The 19,357-nt window shown below is 36.5% G+C and overlaps 2 protein-coding genes across 3 annotated transcripts; both read left to right on the top strand.

The window, feature by feature from the left end:
* The first annotated feature begins 1,666 nt into the window (after positions 1-1,666).
* On the top strand, positions 1,667-7,390 carry ncf1 (neutrophil cytosolic factor 1). Of its 2 annotated transcripts, none has more exons than XM_056247296.1 (11): positions 1,667-1,777; positions 1,934-2,014; positions 2,511-2,586; positions 3,626-3,791; positions 4,811-4,872; positions 4,969-5,091; positions 5,611-5,718; positions 5,825-5,942; positions 6,066-6,179; positions 6,284-6,450; positions 7,221-7,390. In XM_056247296.1, exons 1-11 carry the CDS (start codon positions 1,706-1,708, stop codon positions 7,364-7,366), a joined length of 1,233 nt encoding a protein of 410 aa, XP_056103271.1. In that variant the 5' UTR covers positions 1,667-1,705; the 3' UTR covers positions 7,367-7,390. The 2 variants fall into 2 exon arrangements, with proteins under 2 accessions (XP_056103271.1, XP_056103270.1); XM_056247295.1 differs by having other exon boundaries at positions 4,942-5,091.
* A 1,494-nt stretch (positions 7,391-8,884) lies between these two features.
* rcc1l (RCC1 like) lies at positions 8,885-19,142 on the top strand. Its single transcript, XM_056247294.1, has 12 exons — positions 8,885-9,094; positions 9,479-9,775; positions 11,294-11,423; positions 11,836-11,964; positions 13,408-13,474; positions 13,881-13,932; positions 15,027-15,111; positions 15,310-15,491; positions 15,650-15,737; positions 17,777-17,950; positions 18,195-18,280; positions 18,604-19,142. The coding sequence occupies exons 2-12, from the start codon at positions 9,491-9,493 to the stop codon at positions 18,679-18,681; spliced, it is 1,356 nt and encodes a 451-aa protein (XP_056103269.1). The 5' UTR covers positions 8,885-9,094; positions 9,479-9,490; the 3' UTR covers positions 18,682-19,142.
* The last annotated feature ends 215 nt before the right edge of the window (positions 19,143-19,357 follow it).

Genomic DNA, 19,357 nt, shown 5'->3' with positions numbered 1-19,357 from the left:
ACCTGTTGTTAAAGTGCGTTTATATTGTTACTGCAGGCGAAACCATAAAACAGTATCTTAAAAATACTGACTTTATATTAACATGTATCTTTTTCTACCCCTTATTATATATTAAAAAAACAGAGAAGAGAAACATTTTAAGACATTGTAAGCATGTTGCATTTTTAAGGATGCTATGTGGGGAGGTTTGTGGTTACATGTTTCATCATAAATCTTCCAAAATCCTCTGTGAAATCCTCTAGCTTGAGAAATGCTGTTACTGTGGTAAAATAATGTGAATATGATTATAAGGCTTTTATAAAAAATATCTTTGGAAGCAGTGTATTTCATCAACATATGAGTCATGTCTTTTTTCCAACTATTCAATAATATCTGACTAAGAAACCTGATCATTAAAAAAGAGGAACAAGCCATAAAAGGCAATGACCACTTGAAAGAGATTTAGTTTTTTTTTTACAATCGCTTCCTTCTCTTTTTCAGTAAACAAGGACCTCTCTAAAAGACACATTATGTGAACATGAAGAACTGCTCATCAAGAATGCCATCAGTAACTGTAAGCCAACAATGACATAATGAATGACTGTACATTCATGTACACATTTATATTTCTCTAACCAGTGTTGGGGTGATGCATTACAAGTAACACAAGTTACGTAATCAGATTACTTTTTAAAAGTAACTGAGTAACACTACTTTCAAATCAACATTATAAAATTTGTAATTTATACAATTTTGTAATACAATACAATATTATAATTTATCAAGTTACTTGGTTTTCCGATTTAATGACTCGCATGTCCCCATAATTGGAAGTAGCTAAGCTGGATCATCGAAGGATCATGTTACTTTGGTGTGAAAATGACTTAGAACTTTTATTTATTTTTGGTTATTTAAAAACAAACAAGAAAACACAGCCCTGCAGAAAATTAGCACAAAAGTAGCAATGCATTACTTTCCATAAAAAGTAACCAAGCAACACAATAAGTACATATTTAAGGTAGTAATGCTTGCTATGCATTACTTTTAAAAGTAACTAACTCTGATTATAACTCTAACACAATCAAGTTATCTCTAACACATCTGTTAGATATGTCTACTCTTATAGTTGGATTGATAGTAATACCATTCTCCAACATCTGTCAAGAAAGATCAATACAGTAATTTAATTAGGAATTAAAGTTGTTTAATCATAAAAAGCTCAATCCTTGAACAATATTGTAATTGTTTGGTTTCCTTCTATATACCAGCAAAATTGTCCTTTCCTGCATTTAAAAGTACCTAAATGATTTGTTAGATGTACATTTGTCACCCAATAATGTTGTGGGGATCTTTACTATTTGTCGAGTTAGTATCTTTTCTTTTTTTCTTTACTTTCATGATTAAATGTGATTTACTATTTTCCATTGCATTTATTAATCAAAATACTATTTTGCATTATACAAAAAGTGTGCAGTGTACATCATATTCAAAATGCTGTTAATTATCATACATTAAAAATACCCTTACTGTAAAATGTTAAACACAACACTATTTCTGGAATTTCCTCTCTGTATTTCCTCATCAGGGTTTGTGGAATAGGAAGTGTTTGGTGCAGGTCGCCCCTCCCACGGTCATAGTCCATATAACTCTATAAACCCCACGGGTGATCAGATCATAACAGCTCAGATCATAACCCTCGCCCGCGGTCACACCTCTGTTCTGCAGGATGGCTGAATCTTATGTGCGACATGTGGAACTGTTAGGCTTTGAGAAAAGATTCTTTCCCAGCCAGCACTATGTAAGTAAACTACTCCAAAATCAGCATTTCATATGATATTTCACATTTTACACATTATTGTGGTGCAGTGACACTGTACGCTATACAAAAATAAACAAGTGCTTTGATGATTACAATTATCATAGAGTGTTTTTTTCTTCTATCTTTTTTCTAAAGGTATACATGCTCCTGGTTAAATGGAGTGATCAGTCTGAAAAGCTGGTGTACAGACGCTATCCAGAAATCCACACATTTCATGTAAGTCTCTTTTTCAGTTTTACAATTGAAAGTATGGTGGTAGAGTGTTACATTTCCCTTTACCTAACTGATTTTATTTTCATTGCTGCAATCATTTCCTGTATTTGTAGTCACGCTTTGTCACATTTGTATAATAGTATGGTAACACTTTACAATAAGGTCCCATTAGGGCATTAACTAACATTGACAACGAGCAATACATTTGTTACGGTATTAATAAAAAGTACAACTTTCATTATTAGGTCCAAACCATTAAATAAACAAATTTTGGTTTTAATAATGTATTAGGAAATGTTGCAATTAACATGAACTAAGATTAATAAAAGCATTGTTCCTTGTTAGTTCATGTTAAATGGTAAATGGATGGATGGATACCATGGGAAATGGTAAACTAACTAATATTAACAAATGGAACCTTATTGTAAAGTTTTACCAATTTTCTGCAACATGTAATCAGTCTGCAACAAGTAGATAAAAAAATATATTTCCTTTACAGAAAGCAATAAAGGAAATGTTCCCTATTGAAGCAGGAGACATTGACTCAAAGGACAGAATCATTCCCACATTACCAGGTACATGTCTTTACGGTCACTTTTCTTTACATTAAATGTCTTTCAGGAAGAAAAAAATGTTGCATCAAATGATTAACCAGGTCAACAGCAGCTACAGACTTACCGACCAGCAAAAAATGTGCCATCATGGTGTGACAGTTTCATTTTTCAGAAAATACAGAAATAAGTTTCAGGTCTCAGTGTTCTTATCATAAGAGGAAACACCTGCTTCACGTCAGGCATATCTCAGTCTGTATAGAGTTCATGAAAGGTGCCTGACACGTAATGTTAAAACCTTTTCTATTTGCATGTAAAGAAGAATTTGCCGCCTTGTTTTGGGTTTTTTTAGTTTGAGTTTCAGTTCTGCAAACAATATTTTTTTCATAGGGGATATTGTAACTGATGCTGATAAGCTGTTTTCTTTGGACTTTCCAATGTGGCAGGAAAGATACAGATATTGTAACATAAAACGTGTTTTAAAAGAGTTTGTGCAACATGGCCATGCCACAGAGTTTCCTGTATTACAAGTGAAACATCTGAAGATGGAACTGGATAAATATTCAGAATGTTCCAATCCAGTCTGACATTTGACCCACACCCCTGAATCATAATCATACACTGTTCATACACGGCCAGAGGAGAACTGGCCCCCGACTGAGCCGGGTTTCTCCCAAGGTTTTCCCACCTGATGGAGTTTTGGTTCCTTGCCACTGTTGCCTTTGGCTTTTGACTTGCTTAGTTGGGGACACCTAATATTATTGATCTACCTGCATTGACACCATTATTTGAGAACTGAACTGAGCTGGACGATGACATCACTGTTTTCTCCAGAGCGGCTATATAACCTAACTAAATTAATAACTTTTTTACAACAAAAATTAACCATTACTGAACTTACTTCAACTGGACTATGACACTATTTTCTTCTTGATCTGCTGTACAGAAGAAACGAACTTTGTTGCATTATTATCCTGTAAAGCTGCTTTGAAACAATCTGTATTGTAAATATAATCTATATAAATGTAGGTGACTTGACGATCTGTATTTAAATCTCTCTCAGTTCCTAAATGGCTGGACAACCAGAAAACGACCGAGACGAGGCAGGTCACTCTTGCTGAATACTTCCGTTCCCTTCTAAACTTGCCAGAGAAGATCTCTCGCTGTCAGCTTATTCGGGACTTCTTCAAAATGCGGCTTGAAGATGAAACTCCACCAGCACCACACCCGTAAGACTGTCTGCTTAAACTTAGAGATGTGGTTAATGTTCTAATGCTTTAAGCCAAAGTGGTTATATGGGCAATGCTAAAATATTGCAGTAGCACCTCAATGCAGTACATAAGATCCACGGGGAGTCGTCGGATCAAGATCCAAGGGGTGGAGATGGGTAGGATTAGGGGTGGGTTTAGGGATTAGGGGCGGGTTTAGGGATTAGGGGTGGGTTTAGGGATTAGGGGTGGGTTTAGGGATTAGGGGTGGGTTTAGGGATTAGGGGTGGGTTTAGGAATTAGGGGTGGGTTTAGGGATTAGGGGCGGGTTTAGGAATTAGGGGTGGGTTTAGGGATTAGGGGTGGGTTTAGGAATTAGGGGTGGGTTTAGGGATTAGGGGTGGGTTTAGGAATTAGGGGTGGGTTTAGGGATTAGGGGCGGGTTTAGGGATTAGGGGTGGGTTTAGGGATTAGGGGTGGGTTTAGGGATTAGGGGCGGGTTTAGGAATTAGGGGTGGGTTTAGGGATTAGGGGTGGGTTTAGGGATTAGGGGGCGGAGATGGGTAGGTTTAGGTATATGTAAGGTGGGAGGAGTTGGATCTGGATCCGACTCCTCCCCGTGGATTTCATGTTCTGCAGTGAGGACCATCTCAAATATTGCTCAGGATGTTTGCTGATCATGTTCCCTCACAAAACATTTTACAAGGTGGCGATTTCTTATGAATTTATACGATGTGAATCTTACAAAGATGTATGATTGTTAGAAAAACATGCCAATCACTGGGGTGTAAGCAGATCGCACGAAAATGTACAAACGAGATCGTCCGAATTCGTATGAATTATGCACCAATTTGCCAAAACGTACAATAGTTGCGAATCGCCATGAGATTGTGCTGTGACTGTCTCTCCTGTGTTGTATCCTATTTGCTTTGTACTATGAATTAAAAAGGCCAAAAAATATCTCACCTGCAAAAGTTGATCAACTTTTACACTTTTACTTTAACAATGCAGTATTTTCAGAAATATATTTCTTTCTATAGATTCAAAAGAAACGAGACCTTCATTATGTCCACAAACAGAGCACGGAGCAACACCACATCAGGTAAGATCAGCTTTCCTGTTTCTGATGATGTCATTTAATTGCAAAATACCTTATGCCATTTCCCGACAGGTTTTATATCTGCTGTTCTTTGTTCAGAAATCACAGGGCCTATTATGCTTGAGAGCTACAGGGTGATTGCAGACTACAGCAAGAGCTCAAAGTACGAGCTCACCCTAAAGATGGGAGACATGGTGGACATTGTGGAGAAAAGCCAAAATGGTTTTTTTCAAAAATCTATCTATCTATCTATCTATCTATCTATCTATCTATCTATCTATCTATCTATCTATCTATCTATCTATCTATCTATCTATCTATCTATCTATCTATCTATCTATCTATCTATCTATCTATCTATCTATCTATCTATCTATCTATCTATCGTCTGTCTATCTGTCTGTCTGTCTGTCTGTCTGTTTGTCCGTCCGTCCATCCATCCATCCATCCATCCCTCCATCCACCCACCCATCCATCCATCAATCCACCCATCCATCCATCCATCCATCCATCCATCCATCCATCCATCCACCCACCCACCCATCCATCCATCCAACCATCCATCCATCCATCCATCCACCCATCCATCCATCCATCCACCCACCCATCCATCCATCCATCCATCCATCCATCCAATTCACACACATACCTGTTCATAATACTCTTATTCTTTTCCCACATTATAGAATAACAGACAAGGGTAAAGGTGATCTAATGTGTGGTCTGATCTGATGTTTCCAGGCTGGTGGTTTTGTCAGTGTGAGTCCAGGAGAGGCTGGGTTCCTGCTTCATACTTAGAGCCACTGGATGGAGCGGATGAATCCGAGGAACCAGAGCCTAATTATGCAGGTCAGTGTGTATTGCCATAATGCCACTGATACGAGTCCCAAAACACTATTTTGGGAGTGATTAATTGTGCTGTTTGAATTATGCTGATGATATTTACCCACAACAGGAGAGCTCTATAAAACCGTTAAAGGCTATAAAGCTGGCGAAGAGGATGAGCTGAGTCTCCAGGCGGGAGAGATGATTGAGGTCATCCATAAACTTCTAGATGGGTGGTGGGTGGTCAGGTATGAGTCAGCTAACTTTAACTTCATGGTGTGTCGTAACAAACGAAATGCTTGCAGTCATTTGATGATTCATACAGTAATTGAATCGCATTGCCAAATGTCTGAAAAAAATGTCTCATGCAGGAAAGGAGACGAGACAGGCTTCTTCCCATCCATGTTCCTGTGCAGGACGGGAGAGAAGAAAGAGGTGGATGCTGAGAAGGATGTGGTCAGTAGAGCAACACCACCACCAAGAAGGTACAGCAAAAATAAAACACCACATAACAATAACTGAACACTTTGGCTGATCATACTTCACAAAATATCAAAATATGTAATAATTTTTTCATTTGGGCCAACAGATCTACCATACGCAATGCCCAGAGCATCCATCCTACTGGACGTCAGCGTCTCAGTCAGGACTCCTATCGCAGACAGAGCCGACGGTTCTTACAGCAGCGAGGAAGACTAAACTCTCATTCCAGGAGTGTGACACGATCTCCACTGCAGGAGAGGAAGACAGACAGAGGTGTGTATTCTCCATAAAGAAATATGTCTAGTGCCTTATAGTGGGACATTGCAGACAGACTTAAAAAAACAAACACACACACGGATATATATAAATTGAATATATATACACACACACATATTATATGAACACAAACTTTTATGTTAGGTTTTATCACAATTAATCGATTTGACAGCACTAATATATATATTGCATTTAAAAATGAAATATAAAAATGAATAAAATAAAAAATAAAATTGTGAATTAAAAAATTATTGATTTATTATGATATAATAGTAATAAAGTATATTAGTACAATATATGATATATAAATAAATAGATCTTGAAATAGTTATATTAAACGGGACCATTACAAATACATAACGTCTTTTTTTTGTATAATGATCACAGCATTTACATTAATTATCTATTTTAATATTTCATATACATTTGTTATTTTGGTAATACTTTACAATACATTTGCATCTGTTAACATCAGTTACCAATATATTTTTTACATCATTAGTTAGTGAATAAAAATCGTCAAGCTCATATCACATTAACTCATGTTAACTGATACAACGGTTGATCTTAAAAATGTATTAGTAAAATGTTGAGATTAACATGAATTAGAATTAATAGATGCTGCAGAAGTATTATTCATTGTTAGTTTGTGATTTGTGGCTGTAACATTAATGCATTGCCCACCGAATATAGTTCTGGTTGACAAAAATCTCAAACCTGACAGGATGTTTTTTTTTAAATGCTGTATAATGTTTGTGTTTATGTAGAGAACATTACAAAATCAGGCTCTCCTCAAGCAGAAGAACTGGATAAAAGTATCCCAGTCATTCCTCCTCGGCCCAGTCCTCAGCTCATCTTGGAGCGCTGCACTGAGAACACATGCAAGAGAGTCAGCATACATGAGGCCGACTGAAATGATTCAACAGCACATGTTAAATGTGCTAATAATGTTAACAGGCATTCAGATACTTGTATATACAAATAATCTGTTCATTCCTACCTAGCCGAGAACCTGTTATAAGCTATGTTTGTGTGTGTGTTTTAATGACTTACTGTGTATAACCCTATTTTTTATGTTTTTTATAAAAAGTGATAAATAAATAAATATTAATTTGCACATGGAATGCGTGGTGATATGGTCAAAAAGAAATTCCCTTGTGCTGTGAGTGAGATGGTCAGATGGTGATATCATAGACCTGTCATGACAGGATTGGATGATTCAGTGCTGGTTATCAACTGATCACATGTAATCTGGATTACGTAATCAGATACCAAAAATGAAGTACTTGTAATTAGTTTATATTACATTTAAAAACACTCCTAATCAGACTACAGTTACATATTGATTACATTACATGTTATTCTCACAATGGCAGTAAATTGAACAGAAATCATTGATTCTACTTCTTTGTTATCTTTTACATTTTGCTTTCTATAAAAGCCTGCTTATATACGTTCAGAAGATCTTCCGAGTTTGTGGTATTGCACAAACAGACCAGCCACTATAGTATATGTGCCTGAAATCACTGAAAACTGAGACCCACAGCATTTGATCACGCCATTACACAAATCACTTTTAAGAAGTGTTTTCTCAACATTGCCACATGGCAACTCCTGATTTCCTTATTTCCTTATTTACATGCAATGCTGGGATTCCCCAACTTTTTTGTCAGCTGAACCAGCTGAACCTTTGCCCTAATATATTTACTTGAAGTAAGCACTTAGATTTTAAGTGAATAAATTAGATCAATAATAAAATGAAGTCAATAATAATAAATAATAATTAAATTAAGTTCACAGGTCTGATGTTGGTTAATGGTCACGTGACATGCAGGTAAACAAATATATATTTTGAAACTTTTTCAGTGAATGTTTTATTTTAATTGTTTTTATTTTAAAAGTATTTATTTTAATTTAAAAATTGTATGACTTATTTACTTAATAGCTTTTCATTAAACTCACGAACTCCCTTGCAGTTCCATTATGAACCCCAGTCTGGGAAACCCTGACGTAGGCTACTTGATGTGTATGTATGCCTAATATTTAATACATATATAAACATATTTAATGTTGTTGAAAACAAAGAATGGAATATATTTTCTTTCAATCAATATTTCTCTTTATATTTCTATGTTGATTTTTTTTTTTTTATCAATATGGTACACGATCATCCTATTTAAATCAATGATAAACGAGTTAGGTCAAAAGTTATCTAAAAGTAATCAAACAAGTAGTCAGAATAAATTACCTAAAACGAATAATCTAGATTACATTACCAACTACAATTTTTGTTATGTAATTTGGAATTAGTAAAACAATGCCATGACAATGGAAACACGAGAAACGTCCGTCACCTACAGGTTATTTCAACCATTACACCACTAGCTTGTAATCACGTACGTCATGCGTCACACGTCATACGTCACGATGCACGCGGTGACTGTCATGGCCGCCTCCATAGAAAACATGTCAGAGGAGCATAACACAGAGAGTGGACTTAATTCACATTATATTACCGTTTATTTTTTATTTCGCTGTGTACAGATATGCGCATGTGTGAATCATATTATGTGACAAGAAGTATTTGAAACAACTTGACAAATATATTAACTTATATAGAGGATTTTCCGATCTTTGAGCGGTGAGTAACTGTAATGAGTTCACCTCCAAACAAAATTAAATAGAGTACAAAAATACTCTGGTGTGATATGCTAATACAGTGTTGATATATATCGTAGTAGTGAAACTCATGATGCACCATGGTATTTACAAGGCACGTACACCATGGTACCTCCAAGAATACAATGGTGCCATGTCCAGAAAATCATGGTAGTATTACATTTTGTAATGTGATTACCGTATTTATATGCAGTTCCAAGGTACTTAAGAGAATATGGAATTGACATGGTACATGTCCAAAAAATACAAATTCATGCCTTTAGTTAGTGTTGGAAAATTCTCTTAATTTGCCTAATATTCAGTATTGGTATTAAGTATATCAGAATTTATTTTGTATTTTATGCAGGTGACTGTCATAATGGCTTTAGTCAACATGCGCTCCTGTGGCCGTCATGGTTTTCATCTGGGTCTCCGTGCGTATGCTACACGACCCATTGGCTCCCTGAGGAAGCGGGAGCAGCAAGATGACACCCCTGTGTTCCAGTATGTGGGTCAGCACAGGAAGCCCCAAGAGAAGGTGTTCGTGTGGGGCTTCAGCTACACGGGAGCTTTAGGGATCCCAAGCTTTGTAGTGCCGGACAGTGGCAGGAAAAAGCCCAGGAAGTACCAGCTCACACCGTACCGTCTGGATACTGAACAGAAGGTTATTATGTCCTACCCTAGCTTTAACAAAAATTGCCAAAAATATTTGGAATGGGTTTTCTATTTTTTACACTAATGTTAATTTTTATTTATTTATTACATTTTCATTGATTGCAAATTCAAAGCCATATACATAGACAACAGCCATAAACATAAATCTTCCCCATCCAGAATTAACCCTGACATACAACATATGTATTCCAAACACTATTTTAAATAAATAAAAATAATAATAATATTATTATAATAATACTTAACCCTCAAAGATACAGCTTAATTCCATCAAGTACGGCCACATATTGACATTTTCTTCTTTTGCACCATTACATTGAGCCACTGATAGTTCCATATATGCAATGTCCCAGAACTCCATATACCACTGTTTTAAAGATAAGACCATCGCTGAGAGATCATGTTCTTTGCTGCTGTAAGTCCTGCAAGCCGTATTCGTTTGTCTTTAACAGTAAAATGCAAGGTTGAGCTATCATTCAATAACACAACTTAAGAAATTTCTATTTAATAACCCAGACAAAGCCTATGAAATAGCTTCCCAAAAGTTATAAACCCCATTCACAAGACCAAACCACAACTGGCTGTTGAGAGCACCATTGACAGTTTGGTAAAGAAGACCTCTTAACCTGAAAAAGTTTCCGAGGTACAATATAATCGATGAACAAAGTTAAAATGAATATTTTGATGATTTGGATTTCTGGAAACTAACGTCAAATTATTCCATACAGTATTTCAATCAATATCAGACTGTGTAATCTTAAGATCTTTACTAAAAAAACAACAACCTTTTATTAAATATTTATGATGCTTTGAAATAAGTCAATACTCACCAAAGATGCATTTATCTGATAAAAAAAAGTATTATTGTGAAATATTATTACTTATTTTTCTTAAAGTCCCCTTCTAGTCAATAATTGAAACTCATCTTTGATCACCAAAATTACATATTTAAAAATGTTTTTCTCCTTCATGCCTTAAAATAACCTGAATGTAACTGTACACCCTTGCCTCATTTAGTTTACATGGTTCTATGAATATGCAAACTAGCCCCGCCTCCACTCACTCACACCTCTCACTCGTTGACGTGATTGGTTACGACGTAGTTTGTGACGTCAGAAACGATTTCAAACCGCGTTTTTGAGACTGTCTTTGGTTCACTGCAGTCTTAAAGAAAAAATACTCAGCAATGGTGTTGACTTATGAATTTGCTCATGGTTTCTCTTAAAGCATATTAAAAACACCACATAGACATATAAACAACATTAAAAACTTGATTTTCCCCACAGGGGGACTTTAATAATTTGTTTCTTTTTCAAGATTCTTTGATGAATAGAAAGTTTAAAAGAGCAGCATCTATTTGAAATAGAAATCTTTTGTAACATTATAAATCTCTTTACTGTCACTTTTGATCCATTTAATGCATCCTTGCTGAATAAAAGTATTAATTTATTTAAAAAAAAAAAACTCTTTTAAATGGTAGTGTATGTTGTGTGTGTTTTTTTGGTAGATTTCCTCAGCAGCCTGTGGATACGGCTTCACCTTACTGGCCTGTAATACCAGAGATCTGACCAAACTGTGGGGCATGGGCCTTAACAAAGATTCCCAGCTGGGCTTTCAACGTACTCAACATGACCGAAGTAAGAAACCCCACAATCCCATTGCATTCCTGTTAGTAACTCATATGCTCTTGGTAAAAACTACCCATACAAGCAAGTTCCAGTTATACCAGAAGGATCAGAATGCACTCTATATCACTGGGTACTGGCCACTGTACTTTTTTTATTTTTTTTATTAGGGAAGTAGGTTTGTTACGTTAAAAAGTGTTATTTGAGTTCTGCTCTGACGTTTGAGGGTAATGAAAGAGTTCATCAGCACTTCCTGGGAAGATTCATGTTCTGGCTGATGTTGTTGATCCATTCTGCTCTTCTTTAATGGAATGAGTTTCCAACCTTCACCCAATCTACTGGGACCATTACAGCGTTCAAGAAACAACCTTTTCCTTAAGCACTTTATCCTTCCTAAATCAAGTGCTTTGTCTTGTGTTTGTAGATAAAAGTTATGAGTATGTCCTGGAACCGTCTCCCGTGTCTCTCCCGCTGCTGAACCCTCAGGAGACACGAGTGCTGCAGGTCTCATGTGGACGTGCTCATTCTCTGGTGCTCACAGACTCTGAGGGAGGTGAGCAAACGTTAGCCATGTTTCCGTTTAGTTCAAGAGAACAAAGGCGTCACTTCCAGGGAAATTAGTGTATAATATCTGTTATAAAAATGAAAGTTTCTGCAATCGGGGAAGCAACTGTGGCTCTTTTATTGTACATCATGAATGTGTTGCGCCTCAGATCAGGCAGACGAAACACAATAAATGCTGTCATGTTGTCTTGTGTTCGGATGTCTGGTGTTTAGAACTTAAAGCTTTAAATAGTCTTAACCACAAATTATTGGTCAGGAAATTTGCTACATTTAAGCAAATGCACCAGTTAAAAAGCCTTGGCTTTCGCAGAAAAACATCAAAGACAGAATGAAGTTTTTGGCTGAATATGGGGAGTTGTGTGTGAAGTTATAAATCACAATGAAGCACAAGTTGCATGGTGATGCTCCAGAGTAGTGTCTTCAAACATCTGCTGAGAAATATAATAATGAATGCATCTCTAGCACAGTGAAGCGTGGAGGAAGAGTGTCATTGTGGGGAGCCTTTATTGGTGAGCTGCTTCACTGTGAAAAGTCATTTAATGCTTTGGAATATTGCAGAATGGCTTGCTTCCCACAAATGAAAAGTTGTTATCTAAAGAGGAATGATCAGGTGTTATTTTTCAGCGGGACAACCAAGAAGTGGCTTGAGAACAAGTCCATCAGGCTCATGGTCAGAGTCCAGATTTGAACCCTATTGTGAATATTTGGTCTCACATTAAACTCAAATGAACTGGGAGACATTTTTCAACTACTCATGGACAGTTTGAAGCCATTAACATTGAGTGGAACAACACCGACTCTTCTTACTGTGGGAGAAGGCTTTGCTATTTCATGCTAAGTTACTTTATCTGCAGTATTTGTGCAATTCTTGCTAATTTCCTGACCAGTGATTTGCGATTAAAATGTCAAAGACCATTACAAAAGCACCATTTTTGGCTCGGCCCATTTTCTTTTGCCAAGGAGTGCATGTTGAGGAATTTATCGGTAAATATGTTTCCATCATAGTTTATGCACGTCTTATTCTATATAATTCTCTCCTCTCATAAAATGTCAGCTGCAAAAATAACCCTGTCCACCCCTTTTCAGCGCTCATTTTTCACTGCGTGTCTGTAGTAAATCCTGACAGTAGTTTTTTTAACATCAAAAGAGTGCTTGCGCTGATGCAAGTTGTTAGTAAATCTGGCCCTTAGTGTGACGATTTATTATCATTTATAGAGCACTTTTTTTTTAGTGTCTTTGGGTCTTCACTCAAGTAGTAAAGATGTAGTTACAGGTGTTCAGATTCCATATACAGTAGATGAATTAGGTTAAATATTCCTGTCCAAGCATTTAGTTGCCTTAAACTGCAATCATTTCTATTTCAAATTAAATGTAATCATTGTGCTAATGTGTGATGAGTACTTCATGTCTCTCGTTCTCTCTCTCTCATTAGTTTTCAGCATGGGTAATAATGCTTATGGGCAGTGTGGGAGGAAGATTGTGGAGGATGAAGTGTACAGGTTTGTCCTTCAGCAACATATGTCCAATATTCTGCACTAAAGGAAACTACTTCACATTATGAACAATTGCTTTCCCTGGATCCCAGTAGCCTTGAATTATCCACTGTGCATAACTTTGATATGCTATATTTTGTGATTTGCTTAGAGTGAAATGATTATTCAGTATAATGGGGAATTGGGTTTATAATTAATTTATAATAATGTTCAGCAGGAACATCAGAGGCAATATTATCAATTCAAACACAAACCATTTTCATCCAAGCAGAGAACGTTATGTTCTAGTATACATATACATACTCCACATATTCCTGAGCATATGGGTTAAGCTGCTTTTTTTTCTTCCTGAAAACTTGTTTAAGAATAGGATTTCTGTCTAATGGCTGTCCTTTTCCTATATTCCCTGCAGTGGCAGTCATCTTGTTCACAAGATTGAGGGTTTTGACAGTCGAGTCACCCAGGTATGTGATGACACTTTACTTTATTAGCATGATATTTTGGTTATTCATATGTGATGGTAAATACAACGATATCAACATTGAAATCATGTGATGCATAATATATTGTTTACAAGACAAAACATTTTTAGTATTAATAATAGATCCTATTAACCATCTGGTGATTCATTTTTGACTGAAAATTTGTACGTTTTACCATCATAATGGTACGCAACTTGGTACTTGCTGTGTGAACACACACACACACACAAAAAATCATGGACATGATTCAAAAAGGCTAAATGGTCCTGAAAAAAAAAATCTTGTATTGTTCGCAGTCAAAAATGACCGCATTAGAAATGAATGGGAGACGAATTTCATCTATTAGAAATGTTTGGTAATGCGCACAAACAAATTCTTAATGAAAGCTCATTCTTTGAGATATCAACTTCAAATTTGGAACACAGCTTGTTTCGATTTATGGCTTTGATTGTCTCCCAGCTTTAGAGTAAAATATGTTTTGGAAAATTTATATTTCATATAAAAATTGTAAATGCTATTTTTGTCAATTTTTCATAACAATAAATGTAAAATTGTATAACTTTTTTCAAGGTCACTTAAAAAAAAAAAAATATTCACTTTCAACTTCAAGTGTCTACTTTAAAAAGAGACCAAACTTTAGTCTGTGCGCTAAATCATTGTAAATGTATTTATTTTACAACTTAAAAAGATTTAAATTGGAAATTTAATTTTCAGTTCCAAGCTCGAAAAGTGAATAAATGGATTATAACTACTGCATAAATATAATTTTGTACCAGAACCCCCCCTAAAAAACATTTTTTTTAACCAAACTGATATATAGTACAAGCATTTAATTGAAATAAAAAAAAATGGTCAGCCATTTTTGACCAACACGCAAACAGTATCAAATGGTTAATCTACTTAATGTACCCAAGTTTCTCTCACTTTTTCTTCCTTTGTTGGAAATTCACCATTATAACTTGAATTTAAGCAAAATATGATCTATTATTTTTTTTTCTTTGAATCTGGGTTGAGATATGACCTGGACCTGTCTGTGTGAGATTCACTCCAACTGTCCTGCTCCTCTCGTCCTGTAGGTGGCTTGTGGGCAGGATCACAGTTTGTTTCTAACAGAAACAGAAACAGTGTATGCCTGTGGGTGGGGGGCAGATGGACAAACAGGTTTGTTTCACCCTCCGTCTGTCATTATCTCTGACCGTCTCTTTTATTTCAGTCCCTCTTTTTGTTGCACTCCATTATTAAACCTGCCTAAAAGGGCGTTTTCAAAATTTCTTTATCCAGACAACACTAGGTGACTCATAATAGCTAAGAACATGTGAGCCTTCCCTCACAATTAATGTCTCTGGAATGTAATTTAAGGTCTGGGCCATCACAACAAGGCCTCCTGTCCAGTGCCCGTCGGAGGAGATCTCTCTGGGGTCAAAGTTCAACAGGTGGCCACATATGGAGACTGTAGTTTGGCCGTGTCCACAGATGGGCAGGTTTTTGGTTGGGGAAACTCTGAGTACCTGCAGCTGGCCTCTGTCACTGAGGCCACACAGGTAAAGAGGTCAACACACACACACACAACTGGCAAACAATACCAGAAATGATAAAGTGACCATTCACTGTTATTGAATGATCCTGATATGTACATAAAAGTATGTGTAAAAACAACAATACCAGGCTGTGCAGCTCATTTGTTAAGCCTGATTTCCAGATTAGCTCGCCGCGGCTGCTGCCCCTGAGGGGTGTGGGTCGAGTCAGACAGGCGGCATGTGGAGGAACACAGGTGGCTGTACTGAACGGTAAGATTACAGTCTTATTGAGGCAAAACATCCTAGAGTTTCCTGGAACAAGCAATTCATTACACTTGCAAAAAAAAAAAAAAAAAGAAGTACCACCATTGTACCATGTACTCTGAAGTACAATATAAATAGTACATAAATATGGCAATTATTTAGTACCATAATTTGTACATTTACATTACATTTATATCTAGTTCAGTCAAGGAACTCTAGATCTGCAAGCTGTCTCACTATAAGCACAAGCCTCTTCTGATTCTGCAGCCAATGAGATTGCTTGCTTAACATTTATACAGTCTGGTCCAGTGTTCAAGAGTTCCTCTGAAACCCTCCACCTCCCCCAGCTCCACCTGCCTAGATCTGCTACAGGATTTATATGTATGTTCCAGTGTTCATTTCGTTGACGACATTTTTTTCACAGACGAAAACGAGATGAGAACTAAATAAAAACCAGTTTTGAATGACAAAAACTAAGACGAAAATCTATTGACATTTTCATCAACGAATAAAAACTAGACGAAAATGTTCGATTTGGGAAGAGATCCAAGATCTGTGGTAGATGTGCACATCTGTACTGTTACGTGCTGCTCTACCCTGAGGGACATGACATGAGTTGGCATGCGCTTGCTGCATGTCTAATAAAACAAAATGTACTTTTCAAAATGTACTTCAAAAATGTAAACGTCTGGGAGAAAGAGTGAATAAGAGTGACGACAAAAAGAGCGCTCTATTCGGTACGGTTTTCTGTGCGCTCACACACACCTGAAGCGTGCAGCCACGCTGAATTGAGCTTCTCTTACTTTTCTTTTCTGAATGGACAAATACACACAACAATGTCTAAATGTCCATTTTGGAGAGTATTCACGTAAACACAGTCGGTTTTGTCTTTAAAAATATCGGATGTGCATTTGGCACAATTGGATCCGCACATTTGGTCTTAAAGTGACAGTGTGTAATAAACCTAATGCCTAGTGCACTTAATATTAATCAATCAACAAAAGAAAAAGAGAAAAGCATCACTGCTCTTTAATAGCTTTAATAAAGATTAATTATATTTAATTTATACAAATAAATGTGTCTGCTTGAAAGAATGATGTATGCAAGTTGTTATAAAGAATGCACATTCATTAAAAAAACGTGTTCTACTTTAGGAGAAGTGGTTTTATTTAATTTTAAGATTTTTTTTAATGTCACAGCAGTTAAATCTGTGTCTCTATTGCATGTTCAAACGTTAAAATCATTCATATTAATAGGTTAATAGATGTTTTCTCCGGGAGTATATGAATGCATTTCAAATGAACTAAACCCATTACATTTTAGTTGACAGATAGAAGACCACATTTGCTCTGCAGCAACAGCATAGCAGATTTAGTCCACTAAGACCAAATACATTAAGAACCACGTACAGATCTAGGCAGGTGGAGCTGGGGGAGGTGGAGGTTTTCAGTGGATATATACCAGCAGGGACCTGGTAATACAATATCATATATTAATATGAGGTTTATGACACTGTAGTGACACCATGCCAGGTTTTGCCTTGTCATAGACATAGGGTTTGCCCAATTGGGATTGTGTATATTTATCAATATTCTAAATATCTACAGAATTTTTTTGATCAATATTCTGGATTATTCTAATATTTTGTAACCAATATTCTAAAAACAATTCTTAATATTTTCGAATGTCTGAAAAGTTTGGGAATCCCAGCTCTAAATTTCCCCCCAAAAGTATTTATGTAAGACATATTAAAAAAAATACAGTATCATGAGGTAAAATATTGCAATACTTTGAAATATCTATTTTTGTGATTCTACCTCAAAAACCCTATATATAAACTACCTGAATATTTTATTTGCATATTTTAAAGACATGGTGGTTACATGGTTAATCACTTTCATAATTCAGAATGCTCAATGGGTTTTAATGTCTGGATGCATAATTGTTGAATTGTACCTGCCATTCAACTATTGTGGAAAAGTACAAATTGATGTTGCTTTGTAATTTTGGCTTCTGTAATGAATGAAATCATTTAATCTCTGTAGAGCAAGGAGAGGTGTTTGTTTGGGGGTTTGGAATTCTGGGAAAAGGCCCAAAACTTTCAGAGTCAGCTGTCCCAGAAAGAGTGCCAGCCACATTTTTTGGGAGGTCAGAGTTCAACCCCAGTGTGAAGGTCTCGTCCATCCGCTGTGGACTCAATCACTTTGCAGCAGTCACAGGTAAAAACTTTAAGCTGAACATTATCTTTGCACGTAAATTCACTCAAGATGTCAAGTATTGTGTAATTATGAGGTTTTAGACATTTTAAATATGCTCTCATTCAGGATACTAACACACATTCTCTTGAAAACACCTGCTAATAGTGCTTGCATAACCATGTGTGTATTAAATCCAGCATGTTTCCTGGCCAGCATCCATGTAAATAGAGGGCTGAGTTATTTGCTACATGAATATTGTTTTCAGATCGAGGCGAGCTGTTTGTTTGGGGTAAGAATGTGAGAGGATGTCTCGGCATTGGGAAACGTGATGACCAGTATTTTCCATGGAGGGTAAGAAGCCAACAATGCAGCATTTTTTTCTTTTAACATAGAAAAGTGTGGATTTAGTTTTGCAAACTAGGGCTTCCAATAATTTTTTCGACCAAATTAATTAAGTGACACGCTGATTAATTATCCAAATGAATCACAGCTAACGACACATAAATATTTTCTGAGAAAAGCCCCCAAATTATCACAACATGCTGCATTATTGTGGCAGGTGTAAACATTAAATAGACACAAATATATATCCTACTTTGTTATAAATGAATGTTAAATTGACAACACTATACCCAGTAGCTGTTCTTTATCCTAATGTTTGTCATATGTTTTAGGTGACGGTGCCAGGCCACGTGAAGGATGTTGCCTGTGGTGTTGACCACATGGTGGCGCTGGTCAAATCCATCATATGAGACTGTCTTTGTAGATCCAGGCTATCTTCTCTTGCACATCTTCAGCGAACACCATCAGCACGCAAGCTTTCATAATTTTTGCATAAACTTTGGACTTGTTAAGGGCCCTCACTGAAGAGTCTTCATGTCACACTGCATCAAGCAAGCAAAGGGTGTGTTTAAGGTAACATAGAAACAAGACACCTCCTCTGCTGTTTACAGTGTGTGGACTTCAAAAATAGACGTGAGTCTGACACCTAAATAACGCAAGAGCGATTAAGTCTTATGTTGGCTACTTGACATTTTGGTATTTCGTCATTACCTGAGGTCGACACTGTTCAAACTAAAGCCACATTATCAGTGCTGTTTCTGCATCTGCTTTTTTTGTAAAAAAACATGGTTTGAAAACTAAGGAAAGTAGTCTGAAAACTACAAGGAAGCCTACACAAACGGCATATTTAAATGAAAGCACTTTTTGGCATGTTGGCATGAAATGGAAGTGGAGTTATTGACACATCAGAGTGAAACGAGTTCTGAACAAGTAAGAATGTGGGGCCGCTGGGGCGGGACTTGCTTTTGTCCATGGGGAATTGATTGGATGGTTGTGGTTTGTTATTTGGTGGATCTTATTTGAGTGACAGGTTGTCCCGCCCTCACGCCAGTAAACATGTCATCAGAGAAGAGAAGAGATGTCGCT

The sequence above is a fragment of the Rhinichthys klamathensis genome, unplaced genomic scaffold (assembly GCF_029890125.1).
Source record: "Rhinichthys klamathensis goyatoka isolate OS25496 unplaced genomic scaffold, OSU_Roscu_1.1 h1tg000046l_1, whole genome shotgun sequence".
Taxonomy (NCBI): Eukaryota; Metazoa; Chordata; class Actinopteri; order Cypriniformes; family Leuciscidae; genus Rhinichthys; species Rhinichthys klamathensis.
Note: the sequence above shows the minus strand (reverse complement) of the source record. Positions and strands in the feature narration are given on the sequence as shown.

Excerpts from the sequence above, each read along its gene's own strand:
- rcc1l (XM_056247294.1), top strand. The coding sequence starts at position 9,491 with ATGGCTTTAGTCAACATGCGCTCCTGTGGCCGTCATGGTTTTCATCTG. Across the intron at positions 9,776-11,293 it reads GTCTGGATACTGAACAGAAG|ATTTCCTCAGCAGCCTGTGG; the intron begins GTTATTATGTCC and ends TTTTTTTGGTAG. Across the intron at positions 17,951-18,194 it reads TCACTTTGCAGCAGTCACAG|ATCGAGGCGAGCTGTTTGTT; the intron begins GTAAAAACTTTA and ends TATTGTTTTCAG.
- ncf1 (XM_056247295.1), top strand. The coding sequence starts at position 1,706 with ATGGCTGAATCTTATGTGCGACATGTGGAACTGTTAGGCTTTGAGAAA. Across the intron at positions 2,015-2,510 it reads CAGAAATCCACACATTTCAT|AAAGCAATAAAGGAAATGTT; the intron begins GTAAGTCTCTTT and ends TTTCCTTTACAG. Across the intron at positions 5,719-5,824 it reads ACCAGAGCCTAATTATGCAG|GAGAGCTCTATAAAACCGTT; the intron begins GTCAGTGTGTAT and ends TACCCACAACAG.